Source organism: Pieris rapae, chromosome 2, assembly GCF_905147795.1.
Source record: "Pieris rapae chromosome 2, ilPieRapa1.1, whole genome shotgun sequence".
In the NCBI taxonomy this organism is placed as follows: domain Eukaryota; kingdom Metazoa; phylum Arthropoda; class Insecta; order Lepidoptera; family Pieridae; genus Pieris; species Pieris rapae.
The window spans coordinates 4,779,860-4,801,760 of record NC_059510.1 but is presented as its reverse complement, the minus strand read 5'-3'; the positions used below and the strand labels follow the sequence as shown (position 1 = coordinate 4,801,760).

General features: G+C 31.7%; 2 protein-coding genes and 1 long non-coding RNA gene across 8 annotated transcripts; 2 read left to right on the top strand and 1 right to left on the bottom strand.

Annotated features, from left to right (window-relative positions):
- Nucleotides 1–956: 956 nt before the first annotated feature.
- Nucleotides 957–13,426, top strand: LOC110996451 (putative sodium-dependent multivitamin transporter). 5 transcript variants are annotated; one of them, XR_006750645.1, is made up of 11 exons: nucleotides 957–1,258; nucleotides 4,184–4,306; nucleotides 4,499–5,061; nucleotides 5,294–5,390; nucleotides 5,587–5,751; nucleotides 6,598–6,755; nucleotides 6,922–7,126; nucleotides 7,944–8,135; nucleotides 9,245–9,409; nucleotides 11,417–11,485; nucleotides 11,769–13,426. XR_006750645.1 is itself a non-coding variant. In XM_022264119.2 (11 exons), exons 2-10 carry the CDS (start codon nucleotides 4,190–4,192, stop codon nucleotides 11,450–11,452), a joined length of 1,686 nt encoding a protein of 561 aa, XP_022119811.2. In that variant the 5' UTR covers nucleotides 957–1,258; nucleotides 4,184–4,189; the 3' UTR covers nucleotides 11,453–11,485; nucleotides 11,769–13,426. The 5 variants fall into 5 exon arrangements, 4 of the variants coding, with proteins under 4 accessions (XP_022119811.2, XP_045487119.1, XP_045487133.1 ...); XM_022264119.2 differs by having other exon boundaries at nucleotides 11,429–11,485; XM_045631163.1 differs by lacking the exon at nucleotides 11,417–11,485.
- Nucleotides 9,265–13,665, bottom strand: LOC123689756. The gene is made up of 3 exons (XR_006750646.1): nucleotides 13,567–13,665; nucleotides 10,916–11,056; nucleotides 9,265–9,373 (listed from the first exon to the last, which is right to left on the bottom strand). It is a non-coding gene; the product is annotated as an uncharacterized LOC123689756 (long non-coding RNA).
- A 141-nt stretch (nucleotides 13,666–13,806) lies between these two features.
- LOC110996450 (putative sodium-dependent multivitamin transporter) lies at nucleotides 13,807–21,899 on the top strand. 2 transcript variants are annotated; one of them, XM_022264118.2, is made up of 11 exons: nucleotides 13,807–13,936; nucleotides 14,652–14,810; nucleotides 15,247–15,368; nucleotides 15,552–16,114; nucleotides 16,382–16,478; nucleotides 16,831–16,995; nucleotides 17,410–17,567; nucleotides 18,694–18,898; nucleotides 19,369–19,563; nucleotides 20,054–20,218; nucleotides 20,365–21,899. In XM_022264118.2, exons 3-11 carry the CDS (start codon nucleotides 15,252–15,254, stop codon nucleotides 20,392–20,394), a joined length of 1,695 nt encoding a protein of 564 aa, XP_022119810.2. In that variant the 5' UTR covers nucleotides 13,807–13,936; nucleotides 14,652–14,810; nucleotides 15,247–15,251; the 3' UTR covers nucleotides 20,395–21,899. The 2 variants fall into 2 exon arrangements, with proteins under 2 accessions (XP_022119810.2, XP_022119809.2); XM_022264117.2 differs by lacking the exon at nucleotides 14,652–14,810 and having other exon boundaries at nucleotides 13,810–13,936.
- Nucleotides 21,900–21,901: the final 2 nt, after the last annotated feature.

Genomic DNA, 21,901 nt, shown 5'->3' with positions numbered 1-21,901 from the left:
ACATCTGCCTTTTCTAATACTACTACCTACTACTTGCATAGCAATCGATTAACGGTTTTTTTTCAAGAAATATATAATATAAATTCATACAAATAAATAATATACTATATATTAATTTTTAATACTTAAGACATAAATAAAAATGAAACAGCATCTAGATCATTAATTTATAATATAACATTAATATTTTATTTCCCTATTTACCATGAGATTCTGGTAAAAGAGTACAAAAATTAAAGCGCCGTCCCTCTAATTGAGCGCAAATTGAAACAAACTTTTAATTTCTCTAACGCATAGTACCATAATACAAAGCAACGATACAGCTAAAAGGTTTAGTAATACTCCTACTATTCAATAGATGGCACTAACTTATGTGATAAGGTTGTCTTTTATAGGTATTTTTGCATAGTAAGTAATAATTTTAATTGTTTAAAATTATAATGTTTAATATTTGTGCACATACAAATTAAAACATTACAAATAGTACTCAACATTTTTAACTTGTTCACATCACATGACAAGTTGTACGAGAATAGTGCTTTAAGCATTTGAAGCGCTTGTGGTAGCGTGGTTTAGTTTGTAAACATTTTTTTGTAGCTTTATTTCTGTTACACATATTTAGTATAAATAATAAAATTATGTTCCTTTATTTTAATCATAAATATTTTATATCGGACCAAAACCCCAATAAAATTATATCTTTTATAGTCAGTAATATCTCAGCGCTTTCAGCGCTGACGCGAAATCGAACGACTGTCCGACGAAGGATACGGCGTTTGTTATTGGTTGAATTTTCATTCTGTCAAACCGAGGGATGCCAATTGATTAGTGAATTAGAGATGAACTGTTGAAGTGCCCAATGTGCGTTCGGGAATTAAATCTCTTAACCTAAATTATTGATAGATATAATTTTTATGATCTACAAACTAAGTAAGCAATTTTATATATAATTGCGATTTCCACCATAGTATATCTGTGCATTCCGCGAATGGAATGTCATGTACATTGACGTGTGTATCGCATGAAATCTGAATTCATATTACATATTTAAATCGTTGTGTGAAAAATGTATTTTAGATAAATAAATATAGTATAACAAACATATGCATAGCCTGTGAGGGAATTTGTATAGTTATAAAAGTTAAAACTGATAGCAGCGATCAAATATTAATTGATAAAACTAGACTTTAAACAAAATAATCAAGACAATAATTACTAAGAAATAAGGGAACAAGGAATCGGACACCATTTAAGTATTGTAAGTATTATTAGTTTATTGTTAGTTTTATTAAATAAAATTATTTACTTAACAATAGTAAAAGTAATGTCAATAGTTATTCAAGATACGTATTATGTACGAAGATATTTTATGTTGGTGTTGCTTCAATAAGTTAAGGATAAATTAATACGTCTATAGGTATCTATTTCTCTGACTGGAAAATTAATGTTTTTTGTATAAAGTTACATAGTATGGTCTTTTATTTTCTTTAAATAAAGTTATATATTAAACTAGTAATAAAGTGTTTATGTAATTCCTACGTTGAATTGACAATAACAATAGTTATTACCAATAATTTCGTAGATAATTTTTTAGCAGACTTTTATTGTTTTATGTATTATTGAAGACCCGTACTATTTTCCAGCAGTTATGAAGTAAACATTCAACAAAAGCTATAATCTAAATGTACTAAATGCTTAAAAGGCTGTGTTATTTTATACAGTTGTAACTTGTAATATATTATTGAGATGTTTTCTAATGAAATATGTATATTTATAACTGCACAATTGAAACTAATGTTAGAAACGAAATGAACTTTTCTTGTAAACATTTAACACGTTTATATTATTATATTAACGGTTTAACGTAGATTATAATCCTATTTTATAATTATAGAAATCCTAGAAATAAAATAAAATCCTTAAACCTAGAACTTCCCAAATAATTATATCTTATACTACTAGTTTATATATTTATTATATTTTACTCTCTTTTAAAAATAAATATTCATATAATACAAACTATTTCTATTCAGCTTTAATGACGTACATATGACGTACCTACTTAAATTTCACTTGCGCCAGTTTCAGGAATACTGATATCCTATAGTTTAAATTAAAGCAAAATAGACTAAAACATTGGTACAAAATTATATATGTATTCAACAATTATTTAATGAAGTCGAATGTGTGAACGCGAGAATTAGTTTCGGCATACATTACGCACATTGTATACATTATATTTTTTTCGTATTCCTTTGTTTTAAGACTAAGTTACGACTATTAAAATAAGCTATATTTTTTTACTGTACAATTTTGTCATCAATATCCGTTATAGTATGAAATTTGGGTTATTAATTATACATTGTTTACTACAATTCCTCGCTGACGTTCACGTTAAATAGTATCTCGAAGTCTGCAAGAATACTGAAATGTAAGTTTAGTATCGCCTCATAACGGAGCTTGCGTATATGTATAATATTGCAGCGTGCACCTTTCAAAGACGGGGTCGTTCGTTTGAAATTAAAAATTTAAATAATGAATATACCAATTGATTATCCTTTTTATGTGCGCAAAATACAATTGCTCGTACGGTGAAAGATCAAGGAACACCATCACCATTAAAGTACTTGACTTGTTAGATTTCAAAATCGACGCCAACCGTCGAATTTTATAAGAACGTTTATAATTTGTTATGATTTTTTTTATCACGAAACCTTCAATAAAATTTAATATTAAATAGGCCGTTTTTCTGCTATTATTAATACAATTTATATGTTATTTAAACAACTTCATGTTGTAATAACTGATAAGTAAATTATAAGATTCATTGTAATATTAATAATAATGGATGACACAGTAAATTATGACGAAACGGCCTAGTGATTGGTAAATTTCACTGACGTAAGATATCGTATTACATTTATATATTGGAACCATTTTTCTCATGAAAATATGAACTATGAACAAATTGCACGACATGTAAAAAAGTAATTGAAAAAATGCGTCCAAAAATCACCTCGGAAAAGAGTTTACGTGGTTCGAACACAGTGCTTTCGTAGTTTCGTTTATTGTTGGATAAAATACCTAGTTTCATAGTGCTTTCAGATGTTCTATGTTTAAAATTAAAATAAAAAGACGAATACGGAATTTATTAAATAAAATAAATTATTTTTTTAAGCGGTTTCTGAATTAAAGGAAAAATTAAGAACGGTGGGTGGTAATTGTTCAGAGTCGTCAAGGTGATAAACAGCAGCTTCATCTGAATCTGCTGCCCTTTTTTATATTAAATTTTTATATTAGATATCAAAAAATTTTATAAACTTAGACGAGAATAAATAATAATAATACTATTTAAAATAACACGAACTGTCATTTTCAAACAAATTTAGTTATTGACTTTCTACATACACTAGGTACTGTTAGACTAAGCCCCCAGTTCTAGTCAGTCAAAATGTATAGAATGTTTGTATGAATATTCTTATGGACGATTCATTTAGAGTGTAGGTAGACCAATCGCATTCAAGCGAGGCCATCTGTCGTTTCTTTTATTTACTGGATAGGATTTTAGGTGGACTGTAAAGTTTACAGGCTAACATAGAAAAATCTTATATTGATATCATCATCTTTTTTGATAGACTTTCATTTGATTATTCAATATATTTGCTTTCGATACACCCGCTTTTTTGATTTCGATTCAGTTTCGGCGATTACCTCAGCAGTGCAAAATTTCTGTCCAGCGATCATTCTTTTGAGGTCAAGAAAAGTCACTGGGGGACAAATCTGGAGAATACGGTGTTAGATGCCAAACCGAACGTATCATCCACTGACGCGCTAAAATTAGATTTATATAGTAGATAGAATTGCTTAGCAAAAAAACTTGAGAACCTGCAAGAGATAATATCAAAAAACTATAGATAATATTTAATATGCAAAGTATGATATTTTAAAAAAGCATTATCGTGTTAGTAGACGCGGAAGGCCGCGGTCGCGTAATTTGTAGATTAAATCATCTTCGTACCGAATGTAATCTTATAAACTTATCTCGTCGTACTGTCAATATAAGCCTTAGCTATACGTTTTATTGTTATGAATATATAACGATTGCAGATAATGATGTCTTGTCTACATTTATAGCCAGAATAAAACATTTTATTGTTAAAAGTTTTTATATCGTTTTCTACAGGACAAGATGGTGCAATCGGTTTTTGGAGTATGGGACTATATTATAATGGTTGCCACGATGGTGTTATCAGTACTCATCGGCTTATATTTTCGATTCAGCGGCGGAAAACAAAAAACAAATGAGGTAAGTATTTCATGTTTTTTTATACCGTATCACATTTAAAAGTCTAATAAATTTGGGTTAAGGCCACACCTCAATTTAATATAACTATTCCATTATAAACTTACAAAACAATACAAAATTTTTATAACCGTGGTAAAATTTGTTTTATATACTGTTTTCTTTTTATTGATTATATACCTATTATTGTTTCAGGAATATCTTCTAGCCGATAGGAATATGTCAATATTTCCTGTGGCGGTCTCCCTCGTAGCATCATTCATGTCGGCTATCACTCTTATGGGAGTGTCAGCGGAGAACTATTACTATGGGATGATTTTTTTTATTGTGAACATAGCCTATGGCATTGCCACTCCTATCGCAGTCTATCTCTACCTTCCAGTGTTCTTTGGTCTACAAAAAACAAGCACGTATGAATATTTGGAATTGCGTTTTGGGCCAAATATCCGAATGTTAACTTCGCTTACCTACACACTGCAAATGATACTTTATAATGGAATTGTACTGTATGCCCCAGCGATCGCTTTGGAAGCGGTGACAGGGTTGGACCGGCTTATTTCCATTTTAGTGGTTGGACTTGCCTGTACATTTTATTCGTCTTTAGGTGGAATGAAAGCAGTTTTATTTACGGATCTATTGCAAATGTTTTTAATGTTCGCCGCTGTTACAACTATACCGATATTTGCTGCGATTCAACTGGGGGGAATCGGCGAGATATTTTCTATTGCTAAGGAAGGAGGAAGGCTTGACTTCTCGAAGTAAGATTAATGAGCATTAGAGATTATTATTATATAATAATATTAAAAACACGTGCAACGAAAAGTGAAATATGTATTTTCTTCAATAATAATTGGTTTTTCATGCTTAATCTGTCTCTACGATAACACAGAAACATTTTTACGAGTGTATTAATTGCGATACTCGGTAAAACTACTTTCTATGTAAAATATACTAATGGGATACAAAATAAATAAAGATTTTTTTTTTCAGTATAAGCCCTGACCCAACAGAAAGACATACAATATGGTCACTAGGTATCGGAGGTTTTTTTACATATCTCTCCCTGTATGCAGTAAATCATACTCAGGTAAGATTAGTTTAACGCTCTCAAACATTATATCTGTAGATCGCTTTACACGTTCTCTAGGTTTCGGGAAACATAAAACAAAAGTTTTGGTTTGAAGCTGCCTTCAAAGCGGCACAGCTGATAAATAAATAAACTGTGTATCTTAAGGCAAATTTTCAAAAATTAAAAAAAGATTATAATGTCGATGTTGTTATAGGTGCAGCGTCTGATGACTGTTAGTACTGTGGAAAAATCTCAGAAGTGTCTGTTGTGGAGCTGGCCAGTCACAGTACTATTAAGTTTCGTTACTTGCTTAAGTGGGTTGGCGATGTATGCAGTCTACAAGGACTGCGATCCGTTCGTATCAAAGAAGATATTAGCAGTACGTTTCAGGTAGCCGACATGAGGCTGCTGACAAGTTATCAAAACATTTTATAAACTTACGCCCAAACCAAAGAACCTCTCTCAATCTATTTTTGACCATCTGAGATAGTCATCTTAACCCAAATATTGGAAAAAGCGGGCCAATAACCAATCGACGGATTGTAATAGCCGTCTGTCGCTCCAGTGTAGGTCAGAACGGTGTATGTGGATAGACTTTTGTATGAAAATGGCAGTTCAACTGTGCCATCTTAAGATTTTAACTTACACCAGTTTTTAAAATAATAAAAAAGCTATTTGATATATTTTAATATTTTTTGTAAGGTTACTTTATTTGGTTTAGGTATATTGATTATCAAATATGAGTGTAAAGAGGGAAGAGATTGCATTCTATCCGTCGCCAAAAATGGATTGTCTTCGTAGAGATAGGTGATCAATCGACTGTCATGGTCTGATCTCAGATTGAATACAATTAATTGTGGATTAATTTTGGGTTCGGGCGTTAGACGAGAATTCTCTTAAATACGGCGGCCTGTCCCAATTTTCCACAGCTGGAATAAATAATAATAAAATATTAAAATATAAAATAAATAATATATTATAAAATAATTTGGAAAAAAAAAACATTTGCCTGTTGACCTTAGTAATGTATTTTTTTTTTCAAATTCTCTTTATTATTAGCTTAATGAGTACATTGGAAAATGTACCTACTATGTAATTTTCTTAAACAATGTTAAGAAACAACTAATATACCAGTTTTAAATTGATTAAGAATAAGATTGAGCTTAAATCGTTATTAGGATGACTAATTATGATTCTAGGTATTTTTTGTGACATTTCCCAACAGATAGACCAGCTGATGCCGTACTACGTAGTAGACGCGATGCGCTCAGTGCCAGGTCTGGCAGGACTTTTCGTGGCGGGAATCTTCAGCGCTTCTCTTTCCACCATTTCCGCCTCTTGCAATGCGCTCGCCGCTGTCACTCTCACAGACTACGTTAACAGGTATAAGAACCTAGATAAAATGTTATACTACTTTCTAGTTCTCCTCTAGGCATTTTATATCAACGATATCGAGAACCCGTAAATACTACAATAAGAACAGCAAACTTTGCTCTTCTTACGAATTCCTATAATGTTAAGAATTTTAGGTGATTATACATTTTTATAGGTGGTGTAAAATAAAGGAAGATCACATAATATGGCTGACGAAACTGGCGGCATTTGCATATGGTTTAGTGTTCTTAGTGCTGGCATTTTTGGCTCAATATTTGGGCGGAGTGCTGCAAGCAGCTCTTACGATATTTGGGGCCGTGGGTGGACCGTTATTTGGAGTATTTACTTTAGGGATGTTCACTACGTACGCTACTGAAACGGTAAGTCTTTCAAGTATTTATTACGTATGCATGTTTACTGCATTTAATGCCTCTCTCTTGCCAGGAAATAAGCGAAGCTCTTAAAAATAATAGTACATAAACGTATTTAATTTCTTGTAGGATTCCTCGTTGCATTTCGTTTTCAAGCATAGACAATGTGTGGTAATATGTGTAAAATAGTACCAAATAATTATTATATATCACCAAATAAGAAAATCAACCCATCCCCCCTCCCCTTCATAGCTTACTTAATACTTCAACGGCCCTATTAACATTACTATCTGCCTTTGCAAAGCAGTCCGCATCTATTCATTAATAGAAAGTTAGAAAATAATTTGCCTTCAGATTCCAACTGGTCTACGCTAAATATTTGTAACAATAAAGCAATTGTTATATTGTAATCGTTTGCCACATATGGGCATTCATATAACATTCATATCTTGACATTTATTTCGTAGTCGAGGCCTGTCAAACCGTTAATTGAGACTAATAGGCTTGCTTGTTCTCCTTATTGAGAAACTTTATCAAATATGACTGTACAATATTACTTTATATTTGTTATACATATTAACAGGAAATAGTAGACATGAATTAAAATTAACATTTAATCCAGAAATTCGCCCAAGGTTGAATGAAAATCAATTTTGTTTTAAAAAAAGGACTTCTGCATTCGTTCCATACTCTGGATACTGTTTATAATATCAAATTATATTCATTGAGTAACAAGTACGATTAGGTTAACCTAATTATAAGCCCAAGTTCAATGTCCAGCAAAATTGTGAGACTTAAACTCGTAACCATAATATGTTTTTTGTAGGGCACATCGTTAGCTTTAATCAGCGGACTTACAGTGACTTTATGGATTAGTTTTGGGGGACCTCGGCCGTCACCTGTCATGCTACCCCTTAACATTGACGGCTGCTCAAATTTCACTGCACCCTTGGCGATGACGTCAACACCCAAAGATTATTTCTACCTATACAAGTTATCTTATATGTGGAACAGTCCGGTAAGATATTGTATTTCTTTAAGTTTACATGTGCTGAAACAGCCTCTGCACATGGGGCTGTCCGTCGCGCCTAGGACTAATAGATGTCATTAAGACCCGACCTGTAAGTTCGACGGTACTTCCATTGCAAACAATATCTATAGCGAGAAAACGTTGAAGTATTTAATTCCGCTGTTACTAAATGAACCAACTAAAAAAACAAGTTAGAGAATATATTATGCACTTGTCGCGCTCCAGACAAAACCACATTACTTCACACTGGCTTTTAAAGGTGGTAAATTTGATTCACATGATGAAACCGTGCCAGAAGAGTGCCTTCTCGGTCGTTTTAAATTTTTATATTTAAGATTTAGATAAAACCGAGATAAGGTTTTTCAATGAAGTTGCGTGTCAAAGAAGAGTTCGAACTCATGCTACTTGGTGTGATAAGATCGTGTTCGTGACGTCATTTGACAATGTAGTTGATTCAATGGAACCAGGTGATTCGCATTTCCTTGAACCTTGAACCTCATCGCGATTCTAGAGAATTTCATCAAACCATGCAATTAAATTAAAGAAGAATTTGGACATGTTTTTTGGTGTTTTTTAAGATATAATAAGTAAAATATTTTAAGTTAATTCTCTCGCAAATTGTCTGCTAATTCCGGTATCCGTATGAAGAAAATTAAAAAAAAAAACAAAAATGAATTTAAAGATCTGTAAGAATAAAGATACTATAGGTGTGGTACGTTTGTAGTTGTTGTAGTATGTAGTTACATTTTGCTGATTAGATAAATTTACATTATTATATGTAATACCACCAAAGAATCCGTTTCAAGAGGATTTTTATCTTTACAAACTATCGCCTTTGGTTACAGTAGGTAAGGTAGGAATTTCATAATTAGTAGCAGTGTTTATTGTGCTAGTTGATTTCAGATCTGGCAGCAAATGTAAAAGAAACATCTAATTTCATTATATATTTTTTATTATTGAAGTATTACATATAAATTTTTATTATATATTTTATTTTTATTAAAATTATCATTATATATTACATGTAATATATAAATGATAAGATTATAATATGGATGGATCGAGCTTTGACATAAATATGTTTGTTTTTTTCACAGATAGGATTTTTATGGGTCTTCATAGTGGGTTCTATAATATCGCTGGTCTGGCGTCAGCCTCAGCCATGGATGCGAGCTGGAAAGCGCCATCCTGATCCTAAACTCTTCACTCCTCCACTAGCCAACTGGCTGAGGAGGAAATATCAAATTAAAGAAGAGGTTCAGGTAGAGTAGACTGGGTGCTATGAGGTGCTTTTTTAAACTTTAGATAATTCTAAATACATCTTAAAACTTGTTAAAGCGGGATTTCTTTATTTGGGGCCTATACGGTAATAGCAATATTTCTCAACCTATCTGCTTTTCAACTAAAGCATGAGAATTGGAATGGTTAATAACACGATATATTTACGATACGATTACTGTTAATATATTTAACTTTATTACAATATTTTTATAAGATTTCAACCAAAATGTGCCAAGTATAGTTTAAAAAAGTATGAAGTCTTACTAGTATTCATTTACAAAAATCATTCACGGTGCACTACCATAACGACTAAAGTGCTATATAATTTAAATGTTATGCATTTTAAGTGGCAATGGTGTGACCACTAAATGTATAATAATTTATTTATTGAATCAACTAATCACAAGTCTGTTTTGTTAGTTAAAATATTGTCAAAAGTATTATACTCGTATTAGTAAGTAAGTTTCAAAACATATTTTAATTATATTAAATCTAGCAATCTATTGTGTTAATATTATATAATAAGTATGGTTGTGGAGAAATAATGATTTTCGCTTTCGATTTGGAGGTCCTGGATCAGTTGTAACACTGACTGGCCCTCACAAAGGGCCATGTTGATAAGATTGAGAAGTTTTTTGTATCGTAAGGGCCGGAAATAATTTTGTTTACGCGTTTCGGGGTATGACGTCATCGTAGATCGTCATTGAATAATAATTTAGCTTATAAATTCATTAAAAAAGTAAATTACATATGACCAAAAAAACAAATGATACGTACGAAGTTACTGAATAGTGAAAATTTGTAAGCAAATTTTTATTGCTTATAGATGAATCGCTCAAATTACATGATTTGATAGTTTTTAAAGGTTTTCATTCACTTATACATTTTTACAATGGCTAAATTATTGTCAACTGTATCTACATAAAAGGAGCCCTTTATCGAAGAAGCAATTTATGAATTAACTTTGTCGATATAGTTTGGGTTTTGATGCTGAAATAGTATAGTTAATAACTATACATTTCCAGAGATACGTGTTAGTAAAAAGTAAAAAATATGTTATGATTAGGCGCTACAATCGCAGAGAATAAGTGACATTAATTATTTAGTACAAAGTAGTATTTTAATAATTATTGTTACTATTTTATTACGAATAAAACGTTTTCATTTAGTACAATTAAATTCGAATGATGATAGAATTTAGAAAGCGATTAGCTATAAGCAATTGGTTTCCGTTTAAACATAAAATTTAACATAGAAAAAGTTTTAAGAATTTCTTTATCAGCCAACACAAAAAATATATTTACATAATGTTTTAAGTAGTTTAAAGAAGTTGTGTTTGGCGAGACACGTTTGTATCTAAATAACTTAAAAACCAAAGACAAAACTGCTATAACCTATTATAACGATATTCAAATGTTTTGTTCAAATATAAATATTTATAGTGTCGATGAAGAAGACCTGAAGATATCTATTTAGTATTTACTAACTTTAACTAGGCAGATTTACAGGCTTATGCTTGAAAAATGGTTCTTAGCTTGCAGCACGTAGTTTGGCAAGAGTCGTTGTGAAGTAGATTTTTGTCCCCATGTTTAAAAACGTGTTCCAAAATGTAGTCTGGATCTGGAACACTTGAAAAAATTGTTTGACATTGATAATTACATTAAAAAGTCTGATTATCCTTTTAGAATACTGGCTGAAAAAAACAACTATGAATCAACTTTACCAACAGATCTTGCTAAGTTACGTGCGGGATATTACTAGCGTCACGTAAGTCTAGCGCTGGCCGATACGTGGAGGGGATTGCTGCGCATGTGAATTGTGGTACGGGGGACGGAATGCGACTAAAGAGCCAATCGACGCTCTTCATTCCGCTACCCCCCTCAGGTACCTTATTTTTTACTTCTGCGCAACAACGGTCAGCGCTAGAGTTTCGTGCCGCTAGTAATAACAGTTGGCTGGTAGTTTTATAAATGCGCACGCATGAGTAGTTTATTTTCTAGATTCGCACTGGTGTGGTATTATAATCAAGGAATTTGTGACCAAGGGATTTAGACAAGGTAAACTATTTCGATTTTTTAAGTCTACTATTATCTGGAGAAACAGATTGTGATGAACTTGGAAAACAAATATTTTTTTAAGGCTAAGATAAGACTAAGCGAAAACATATTTGATATAAGGGAGTCACACTTATCTGTAAGGCCCTTTAAGTCTCGACTCTGGTCTCTGACCCTACAATTAATTGTTTTTTTTTTTAATTTTACGTCCTTAAATTCTAAATTTAATGTAAGACTATAGAGTTGAACAAAGCTATGCTATTTACGAAATATATTTATTTTACAGTGTGAATTATTGAAACAAGATGGTGACTTCAATTAACATGTCTTTTCTTCAAATGAGGTATTAATTAAGGCAAAAAATGTGCAATTGAAAATAATTAGTTAAATCGAAAAGCAATTCTAGAGCCGTCAAAACAGGCAAAGTTACAGTATTTTATGGAAAGTTTAATGAATCACTGCCTTTTCATATACATAGATAATAGATGAGTGAGCAAAGGAAAGTATATTTTATATTTATGTTAACATACAAGAACGTTTGTTACGATTTTTGTTTTTACGTAAGCCCTAAGATATTTTATCCGGTAGATGGCGTTCTTGGCCTGGAATAAATTAAATGAGATGACGCTGTACTAACAATGATTTGTCTTCAATAACAATACAAATGATGAGAAATGTCTTTTACTTAAATAACAACGTGAACTTTAAGTAAGTGCTTTAGGTAAAAAAGTGTAATCAGATTGATTCAGTTTTATGTATGAGTAGGTGAACTTATAGTGTACTTAAAAAATTGTGGCGTGTGGAAATTAGGCAAATTATGTTTTTAAATTTACGCGTTGTATACAGACACAAGTGCGTGCCTTAAACTTGAATTTGTGCTTCCTAAATATGTACAACATATCATCATGAACTTTACATTACAATGTCTAGATAATCAGAGATAGTACTAAGCATATACTCAGTTACGTTGACTAGTTTATGTAAGTTTACATAGTACTTAAATTTATAATAACTTATCGTATTATGTTGATAATTCTTTAAAAGGATTTGTGAAACAAAAGATTTTTTTTCACATCAATGTTATTTATAAATCAATTTTGTTATAAGTGCTGGCTTTCTGTTATATTTTACATGTGATATAATCGCTGCGGCCGTACCGTTTCTAAAAATCGTATTAAAATACACTCGCCGACTTGATGGCACAAGTTTATAAGTTCGTGACCTTTGAGCGGTGATTGAACCGACGTTTGATTTTTTTAACTGTATTACCATAAACATAAGTACCTATTGCCATAATATATACTGAACTGTTTTATAAATATTTTTAATAATACATGTAATATTGAGTTTTTGAATAATGTCATGTTCAAGACGTTAAAAATGTATTTTTATTATTGCTTTAAATGGAGGTCAAATGCACATAAATATTTAAACTATATTATCATAGCCGTTACTTAAATTTATAAACATATAATATTTATTTTATTTAAAATGATATAGCTTAAATATTTTATGGGTTTTAGTTCCTATGTTGAAATTTTGTGTTCTGTAGGTACATGTAATGAAAATACAGCTATTAGATTATTGCTATAAAAATTTAAAAAATGTGTATCCATAAATTATTTGATACACGAAATTAAATACCATTTGGTAGATACTTATTTATAAACATTATAATAATCAAAGACAATAATTCTTACAATATTCTGATGATTATTAAGTATTCTTGCTTTTAATATACTTCAATATTTAATAGGTTTGTGTTCCATGTAGCTATTTAGTTATATTAGCTATCTTAATAAAAACGTGCAAAAGGTAATATGTACTTCATTTATTTTTACAGCGTTATTGCTGATTTTTAAGTGATAGCTGGTAAGTTTTCACTAATTAAAAGCGATTATAAATGTACTAATAGGGAGCTTGTGACAATACAGTTTATTTATATTTGTTGGTTTTATTTTTAATTTATCACACCCGCTGAGCAGATTAATTACTGAATATACCATATTACATCCCCTACGTCATTTGTAAATTATATTAATATAGTATTCGCGTCGAAATTACTACAAGATTAGTGTACCTACTTATTATACAACACCGGGTGGCGGGCGTTAGCATAACCTAAAAAACGTATTGTTCGATGTCGACTGACGAGTGACGGGGAATAGCCGCTTGTTTCACAGTTCGCACACGACACAATCAATACATTGGACGTGTTTCGCGCAAATAAATTTCATATAGGATAAAATATTAAGTTACGTCATCTGTCCATTTGTATTATAAAGTGTGTTTTCTGTTATTATGTTAGTAAATCTTTCTTTATTTAAAATATTACACAACTATTAACGTTGAACCAACGTGGAGCCAAGTATAGACTACAGAATCTTAACCTTTGATCAGTCAGCTGTCTTATGTGACAAGCTGCCGTCGAAGTTTATGAAACCCCAGAAATAAGTAAGAATGAATATTTTATATTATTTCCTATATAAATAATTACAAATTATTAATTAAATAATGTATGTCATTTATAAAACTTTTTTCACGTTTGCATTTATGAAAATACACAAAGATATTGAATATGGCGCGAAGATTTAAATATATTTATGCTTATAAGTTTTCGTTTAACAATGTTGATGTAATTATTAATTGTAACATTTATTACAGTTAATTGGTAACAATTACTTATAGAAAACTGGTAGTGTATATTTACTACTTGTAATATACATCTCAGCCTGATATAAATAAAATAATATTCTGTTTATTAAGATACATTCTTATGATCCCTGGTAATCATACATATTGTTTTACCCATAACGTCCTGTTAAATAAGGAGTTTAAATGAATGACAAACATTAATATTATGGAGGTGACTTAAGTATTCATGAACATTTCGGCAATGGTTATTATACCGCTTGATTTTATTGCTCGCACCGTTAATTTTGCTTATACACTGTGAAATTTTTAGAAACTAAACACTCGGTACTGTACACTAAAATAAAAGCAACCCGTTATAACAAAGACAATACTGTTATTTGCTTATACATATTTCGTTCCGTACTTTCGAACGACGATTGTTATCAAACATGGGAATGTGATCTTATGAGTTAAGTATTAAGTTAGGTCGAAATCAAAAGCAATAAAAAATCTTTAAATTTTATGTTTCTTTTAGTTGAAATAATTCTAAATAATGACCTCAACCTTTGAAATTGACGAACCCAAATACGTTAAGGAGTACAAAGTCCATTTGGAAAAATTTGCAAGAAAATTATATTGATTTGAAGGAAGACTGTAAAAAAGTCGGAAAAGATACATTTTAAATAAAAATAAGGTACATTCCATTATATATAAAGGTGAACAAAAATGAATAGCAGGGCTATTCCATAGATTCGTTTAAGTTTTCCTATCCGTTATAACATACATTCCAAATCCAAGTCTTTGTCGAAAATGTCGGCACCGCAATTCTTCTGCAAGTAACACTGTGATAAAACAATCACATTTCTCTTGTTTTGTTTAGGTGCAACAAAATGGTATTAGTCAAAATAAAGTCAAAGTTCTACCAAAAGGACTTCCAACCTAATAAACATGATGTGTAATTAGAGATTTCGTCATTACGTATTTCTTACGATTCAACAAAATCAAAAAATAAAGTGTATAATTTGTTAATTAGTTTAACATCTTCCATCCTTATTCGCAACCTCGTAATTCAAGCAAGGACACTACACCCATTCATTCTTCTTTTTTATTAATAATTTTGTATATTTTAGATAAGATGACGCGAATGGTGTTTGGGCCTTGGGACTTTGCCATCATGACATTGACTATGATTACGTCCATCGGCATTGGTATATATTTTAGATTTAGTGGAGGGAAGCAGAAGACAAACGAGGTAAGCAGTTCTATGTTATAGACTTCGGGGATCATAGGGATTTTTTAAAGAATTCACCATAGAGTATATTAGATTTGCACGTTATCCCAAATCATGTCACAATATGGCATTGTCTGGCAAGTTTAAAGGTTAAAATACAATGTGACTATTACTGAATAACTAACACCGAATAAATTGTTTCAGGAATACCTTATGGCAAATCGTAACATGTCAATATTTCCTGTCGCTGTATCATTGATGGCATCATTTGTATCAGCCATTACATTATTAGGGATATCGTCTGAAAATTACTATAATGGCATGCAATTTGTCGTTATAAACATATCATACTTTTTGGCTACTCCGGTAGCTTCTAGATATTATTTGCCGGTGTTTTTCGGCCTGCAGAAGACAAGTACTTATGAATATTTGGAATTAAGATTTGGACCGCGTATACGCACGTTGGCGTCTTTAACGTATACACTCCAGATGATACTTTATAATGGAATTGTGTTGTTTGCACCAGCGATAGTTCTAGAATCAGTGACGGGTCTGGATAGAGTAATCTCAATACTAGTGGTGGGACTTGTTTGCACGTTTTATTCGACCATAGGAGGTATGAAGGCTGTTCTCTTTACCGATTTGCTGCAATCGTTTCTGATGTTTGCATCTGTGGTCAGCGTGTTAATATTTGCATCCATACAAGTTGGAGGTTTGGGAAATATATTTGCAGCAGCTAAAGAAGGGGGGCGTTTGGATTTTTCACAGTGAGTAACATTTGATTAAAATTAAAAACTACTTATTTTCAATCTTTGTTATTTGTTCCTTGCTTACTCTGAATTCCTTACATAAAGTCTTACGTTAAGACAAGTTCATCTCAAAATTAATTAGCACTACAAATATTAGTTGACTCGAATAAATGTATTAACGTTGCAAATTTTATAAACCATTACTATACGCAACGTAGTAATATGATTACGTATTATAGGCATTATAATTAGTATAAACTAATTAAATTATTTAATACTTTTCAGTGTGAGCTTGGACCCAACAGAACGCCATACATGGTGGTCACTCATCATTGGTGGTTTTATTATGTATTTATCTTTATATGCTGTTAATCATACGCAAGTGAGTATATTTATTTGTATAAACTTTTTTTTCCTTATTTATTTCGTGGTTCACTTCACTATGTCCACTAAGAAAGGCTAAGATAGAATATAAGTCATCCTAAGAGAATTCATAAGTAAAATGTATTTAAAATAGGATTTAAAGGCTTCTATAAAAACCGAATTTACAGACTTAAATAGCGAATATTAAAATATTTAAATTAGGAACAAACGTCGATATTGGAAGTTAAAGAACAGATTTTATAAAGCAGCGAAGTTTAATATCATAGATGCCAGCATTTAAGTTTGTGTAACTCTTTTTTATTGAAGTAGAAACCGTATTGTTTTGAAAACTACTGACTTATTCATTTCAGATTCAACGTCTGTTAACAGTTAGCACATTGGCCCGTTCCCAGCAATGTATGTGGTGGAATTTGCCTGTATTGTCTGTCCTAAGTATAGTGACTTGTATCAGCGGACTCGCGATATATGCGGTGTACAAGGATTGTGATCCGTATGCTGCTGGATATATCACAGCTGTAAGTAGAACTGCATTAAGGGTCACTCATTCAGAATGTCTGAAAAAGTGTTAAAAATTCGCGCAAAATCACAATGACGTCAAATGAATTATTTGGCAATATTAAACAACTTCGGCAGGGTCTACTTTGAATGTTGACTATGAACTTTGATTACCTTTGTACTTGATATGTGAAAATGTGTTACGTTTTTGACATACGGCTTCTGTAAGGCTTGCCTCTGATTCTTACCCTATGTGTGCTATGTATTCTAAGATGGTTTTTGTAAGAAATGTCCTGTGCCTCTGACGAGGTGAGTGTCGATTCTACGTCAGTCACATTGGCCACATTATTGCCATCGTGCATAATCTACTCCTACGTCAGCCTCAATAGAAATTAGTCGTTGTGTCTTTGATTTATGTAAAATATTTCCAACAGATAGACCAGCTGATGCCGTACTACGTAGTAGACGCGATGCGCTCAGTGCCAGGTTTGGCAGGACTTTTCGTGGCGGGAATCTTCAGCGCTTCTCTTTCCACCATTTCCGCCTCTTGCAACGCGCTCGCAGCTGTCACTCTCACAGACTACGTCAGCAGGTATAGATTAATCCTTCGAAACGGAATATCTTGATCTTCTTTTTAAGCTTGCTATATTGCCAAAATATTCTACACCTGACAATAATGCATGCAACTATTGGAAGCAACCACTTCCATTTACAATAATATTTAACATTAATTGTTGTCGATACAATGAAACGATTTTCAATTGAAAAATATCCAACGCCAAACAATTCATTGTCAGGAAGTATACTTATTGCAAATTTACACATTTATTTTAATTGGTCTAAATTATAGTCAACAAAATACTTTACGTATTGGTTGTGTAAATATCGTCACAAATACAATCTAGGCATGCATTAATAATGAGAAGCAATAATATTAATTTCCTTAAGATACTATATCCACAATAAAGACGAGGATGAATTTGTGATTTTCCCGTAATTGGGTGCCTATAGATGTGCCTATAAATGATGTATGTACATATATATAGATCTATATTTGCTTCGATTTACATCTGTTTTCTGAACATGTCCACCAATTGAGATTTAGTAGGAGCGAGAAAAAAAAACAGACAAACCTAATCTAGGATAGACAGTAATTATTACCGAAATTTTTATTGTTGCATATGTGAAGCCACACATCGCTTTCCTCCAATTTGCAAAAAAGTATAAAACGCGGTTCTTGTCATACATTAGCACTGAAAACTCAATTATTTATCGAAAGAGTTTTCGAAGTGTAACTTATAAGGCCTGTTTAGTGAATTTATTGTTAACAATATACAATTTACATTTATTATATTTTACTCGTAACTTCTTTGAGTGCCATTGATCGGAAATCCTGAGTAGTGGACTCAGGTAAAGAGCTACTCCAGCTTTTTCCAAATATCTATCCATGGCTTTCTTTCTCAATTCATTTCCTGCTTTCCTTTTTACATCTTTGCCTTTTGAATTATTTGTGTTAATGATATTGTTGCTTTAGACTCTTAAACAATTATGTGGCACCGGTATTCGCTAAGAAGCTAACGACATCATTAGCTATCAAAATTAAAATAAGATGTAGTTCTTTTGCTGTTGATACCGCAAATTTTAAATTGCGTAGTACGAATCCTCGTGAAATGAATTGTAAGCTTGCAGACTCCAGTTTTAATTCAGATACTTTTCAGATGGTTCAAAATTAATGACTTGTACATACCTTGGCTGACTAAGATCGCGGCGTGTGGATATGGCTTGTTGTTTCTGGCTCTTGCATTCTTGGCTGAGTATTTGGGAGGTGTTCTCCAAGCTGCGTTAACGATATTCAGTGCTGTTGGTGGACCATTGTTCGGAGTTTTTACTCTTGGAATGTTTACTACGTATGCTACGGAGATGGTAAGGGGCATGAGTACTAGAAATTAGCAAACGACTGGTCAAATGTATATTTTTTTTCATACTATTATATATATATACTATATTTTTTGCTATATTAATAAATTAGTTATGACATTACGATGAATAAAATTTTTAAAAGTAATTCGTAACATAAGTTTTTATTTTACGAATTTTCAGAAACGTTTATAATTTTTAATTCAGAATTAACATTTTTATACTCTCATTTTTAATAGCCACTCTTCAATTCAAATTACAGAGTATTAATAATAGAATCAGTAAAATACATAAACGCATTTATTTTATCTTGATTTCATATCTGATTCTTGGCATGGCACCTAACGGAAATTAGTTAAATGCCATTCCCATAAGATCTATAAATAAGAGTGAATTGCCTATTACATACAATAAAAATACTTATCTTATGTCTCAATTAATTATAAATAAATAAAGCTTACAAATTTATTTTTTAGGGAGTATCGATATCTCTACTCAGTGGCATGTCTCTCACGCTGTTGATGAATTTTGGCGGGCCGCGACCACCGATTGGAAAATTACCCGTGAATGTGGGTAATTGTCCGGGAAATGTGACAATCACACCAATCCCTATTGTTGACCCAAGTGAATACTTCTACTTGTTTAGGATCTCATATATGTGGTCAAGTCCGGTGAGTTTTGTATAAAAAGAAATCCAGAATTTAAAATTTATATACGAGGATTATTATATTACGATTTTAACTATACTTAAGCTATACAAGATTCAATCCTTTAAGTTGATATAAAAACCCTTCCTTCAAATGATTCTGAAAGATTCAGAGCCAGAACTTAGGGCTACGGTCGATTTCCGATGTTAAATTATTCTAACAAATGGGAGATCTATCATTAGCTTTATTAACAAGTACGTATAACTACGTAAATAGATACATAAAAGCGAACTTAATCCTACAAAATCTTCTCAAAATACTTTATAACTATACTTGTTCTGTATTGTTGTTAACATATAATCAGGGGTTTTTTATGGAATCTCGTTCCTAGCCTAAAGGGCTAAGGCTGCATTGGCCGAAAGGATTGTTGTCCGTGTTGCTTAGATTCATCAAATGTGTAGACGCTCCTTAAAAAGTCTTACAGTATTGTGTAAAGGAAAACGTTTCATTTCAGATCGGCTTCGTATGGGTGCTCGTTGTAGGTTCTATAATATCGCTTGTATGGCGTCAACCTCAACCGTGGCATCAAGCAGGAAAACGCCATCCTGATCCAAAGCTCTTTACTCCACCACTAGCGAAGAGGTTGAGGCGTAAATACCAAGAAGACCAGAGCGTTGAGGTAAAAATATTATAATATTATATATATTTTAATAGCATATTTAATTTTTAATAAATAGTTAGTAAATGTCGCCTTTTTTCTCAAATCGAACTGATAAAAAATATTTATAAGTAAAAAAAGTAATATTTCACAATATTTTTTTACAGGTACACCTCATCAACGCCGAATATAAATAGTAAATTGTAAGAATTTTTAAAATAATGACGTTTTAAATAGATTTTGTAAGAATTTTATGATCGGATCGTGTATTGTGTTGCCAAGTAACACAAAATGGCTGTGATGGACAGTATTGTGACAATGATAAGATAAAGTACTTAATTAAATACAAGTAAAATGATGCTATGCACCTGCAATGACCTGTTGGACAAAGGTGTTTTTCTAAATTCCTATTTATATCTTAGAATATCCATTTATTTGTTTTCCTTTTCTATCCTAGCTGGCTTTTAAAAATTGCGTTGTTCCAAATTTAACCGAGTCTCTTCGAGGCACTTAGATGAGGCCCAATTAACACAATTAAAGCCAATGTTATTGCCAAAAGGGGCCCATCAAGTATTATGTAAGTACGTCGTTGGTTTTCTTATTTGATGATTACGTCATCGGTAATTATTTAATTAGTATTGTCTTTTATTAACATAGCTTTTACACATTTAAAGAAAACACCTTTTTTACCGGATTGAAGCCATGTATTATTGTAAACTTATAAGATGAAAGGTTTCTGCAGAAATTGCTCTGGAGGATACCGTAAGCAATTCCTGCAGAAACCCTTCATCTTTTAGTCGATACCGACTCCGGGGAAGTAAAAACAAATAATACCACCTTTTCTACAGCTGTGATACTTTTTGACATTCAACACCTTTTGGGTTCAGACCGTGACCACGCGAATTTTTAAAATTATGTTAAATAATTATAAGTTTACAGAATAACATAGCTTTAATCCGGTTAAAGTGTTTTCTTTAAATTGTTTACTTGTAATATTACAAACACGATATCTGTGCTTGAGGATTCCTACAAAAAATTAATTCGTTTGCGTACTTTTATTTTTGAACGCTTTGCTAACATTCGCCGACTAGATGGCGAATAAATTGCAGTAAATGTGCTAACGTAATTCTTGCACGGCCCCAATAAAAGGGGCCGTGCAAGTATTACGTAAGCACGTCGTTCGTCGTTGGTTTTATTTGGTGATTACGTCAACAGTAATTATTTACTTTTTACGCATATTACGCACACATTGTCTGTGCTTGAGAATTCCAACAACTTACGTACTTTTATTTATGAACGCTTTGCTAACATTCGCTGACTAGAGGGCGCATAAATTGCAGTAAATATGCTTACGTAATACTTGTACGGCAAATTATAAATTTAAATTTGGATTAAAAACATTTAAAAAACTTTTATAATAGGCATTTCGTGAACTAGTTTAAGTTTATTTAACTGATGAAGTTTTCCCATTAGTTCAATTTTACATGCAATGTGCAATTTATTGTTGTTGTTGCAAACGGTGTTTTACTTTGTATGAAGCACGTCATAGATATTAAGTATTTATGTAGTTAAGACATGGACAGTTTATATAAATAATCAATTATATTTGAAAATGTATTTTTATTTCTTTAATGAAACACGAATTTCCTTAAATTCTATACTGGGTTTCAGTTTTAACTTAGATGATTAAAAATTATTTGTATA

Coding starts and splice junctions, on each gene's coding strand:
- LOC110996450 (XM_022264118.2), top strand. CDS start 15,252: ATGACGCGAATGGTGTTTGGGCCTTGGGACTTTGCCATCATGACATTG. Junction 16,996..17,409: donor CTGCTGGATATATCACAGCT/GTAAGTAGAACT, acceptor TATTTCCAACAG/ATAGACCAGCTGATGCCGTA. Junction 20,219..20,364: donor AAGAAGACCAGAGCGTTGAG/GTAAAAATATTA, acceptor ATTTTTTTACAG/GTACACCTCATCAACGCCGA.
- LOC110996451 (XM_045631163.1), top strand. CDS start 4,190: ATGGTGCAATCGGTTTTTGGAGTATGGGACTATATTATAATGGTTGCC. Junction 5,062..5,293: donor GGAAGGCTTGACTTCTCGAA/GTAAGATTAATG, acceptor TTTTTTTTTCAG/TATAAGCCCTGACCCAACAG. Junction 9,410..11,768: donor AAATTAAAGAAGAGGTTCAG/GTAGAGTAGACT, acceptor TTTATTTTACAG/TGTGAATTATTGAAACAAGA.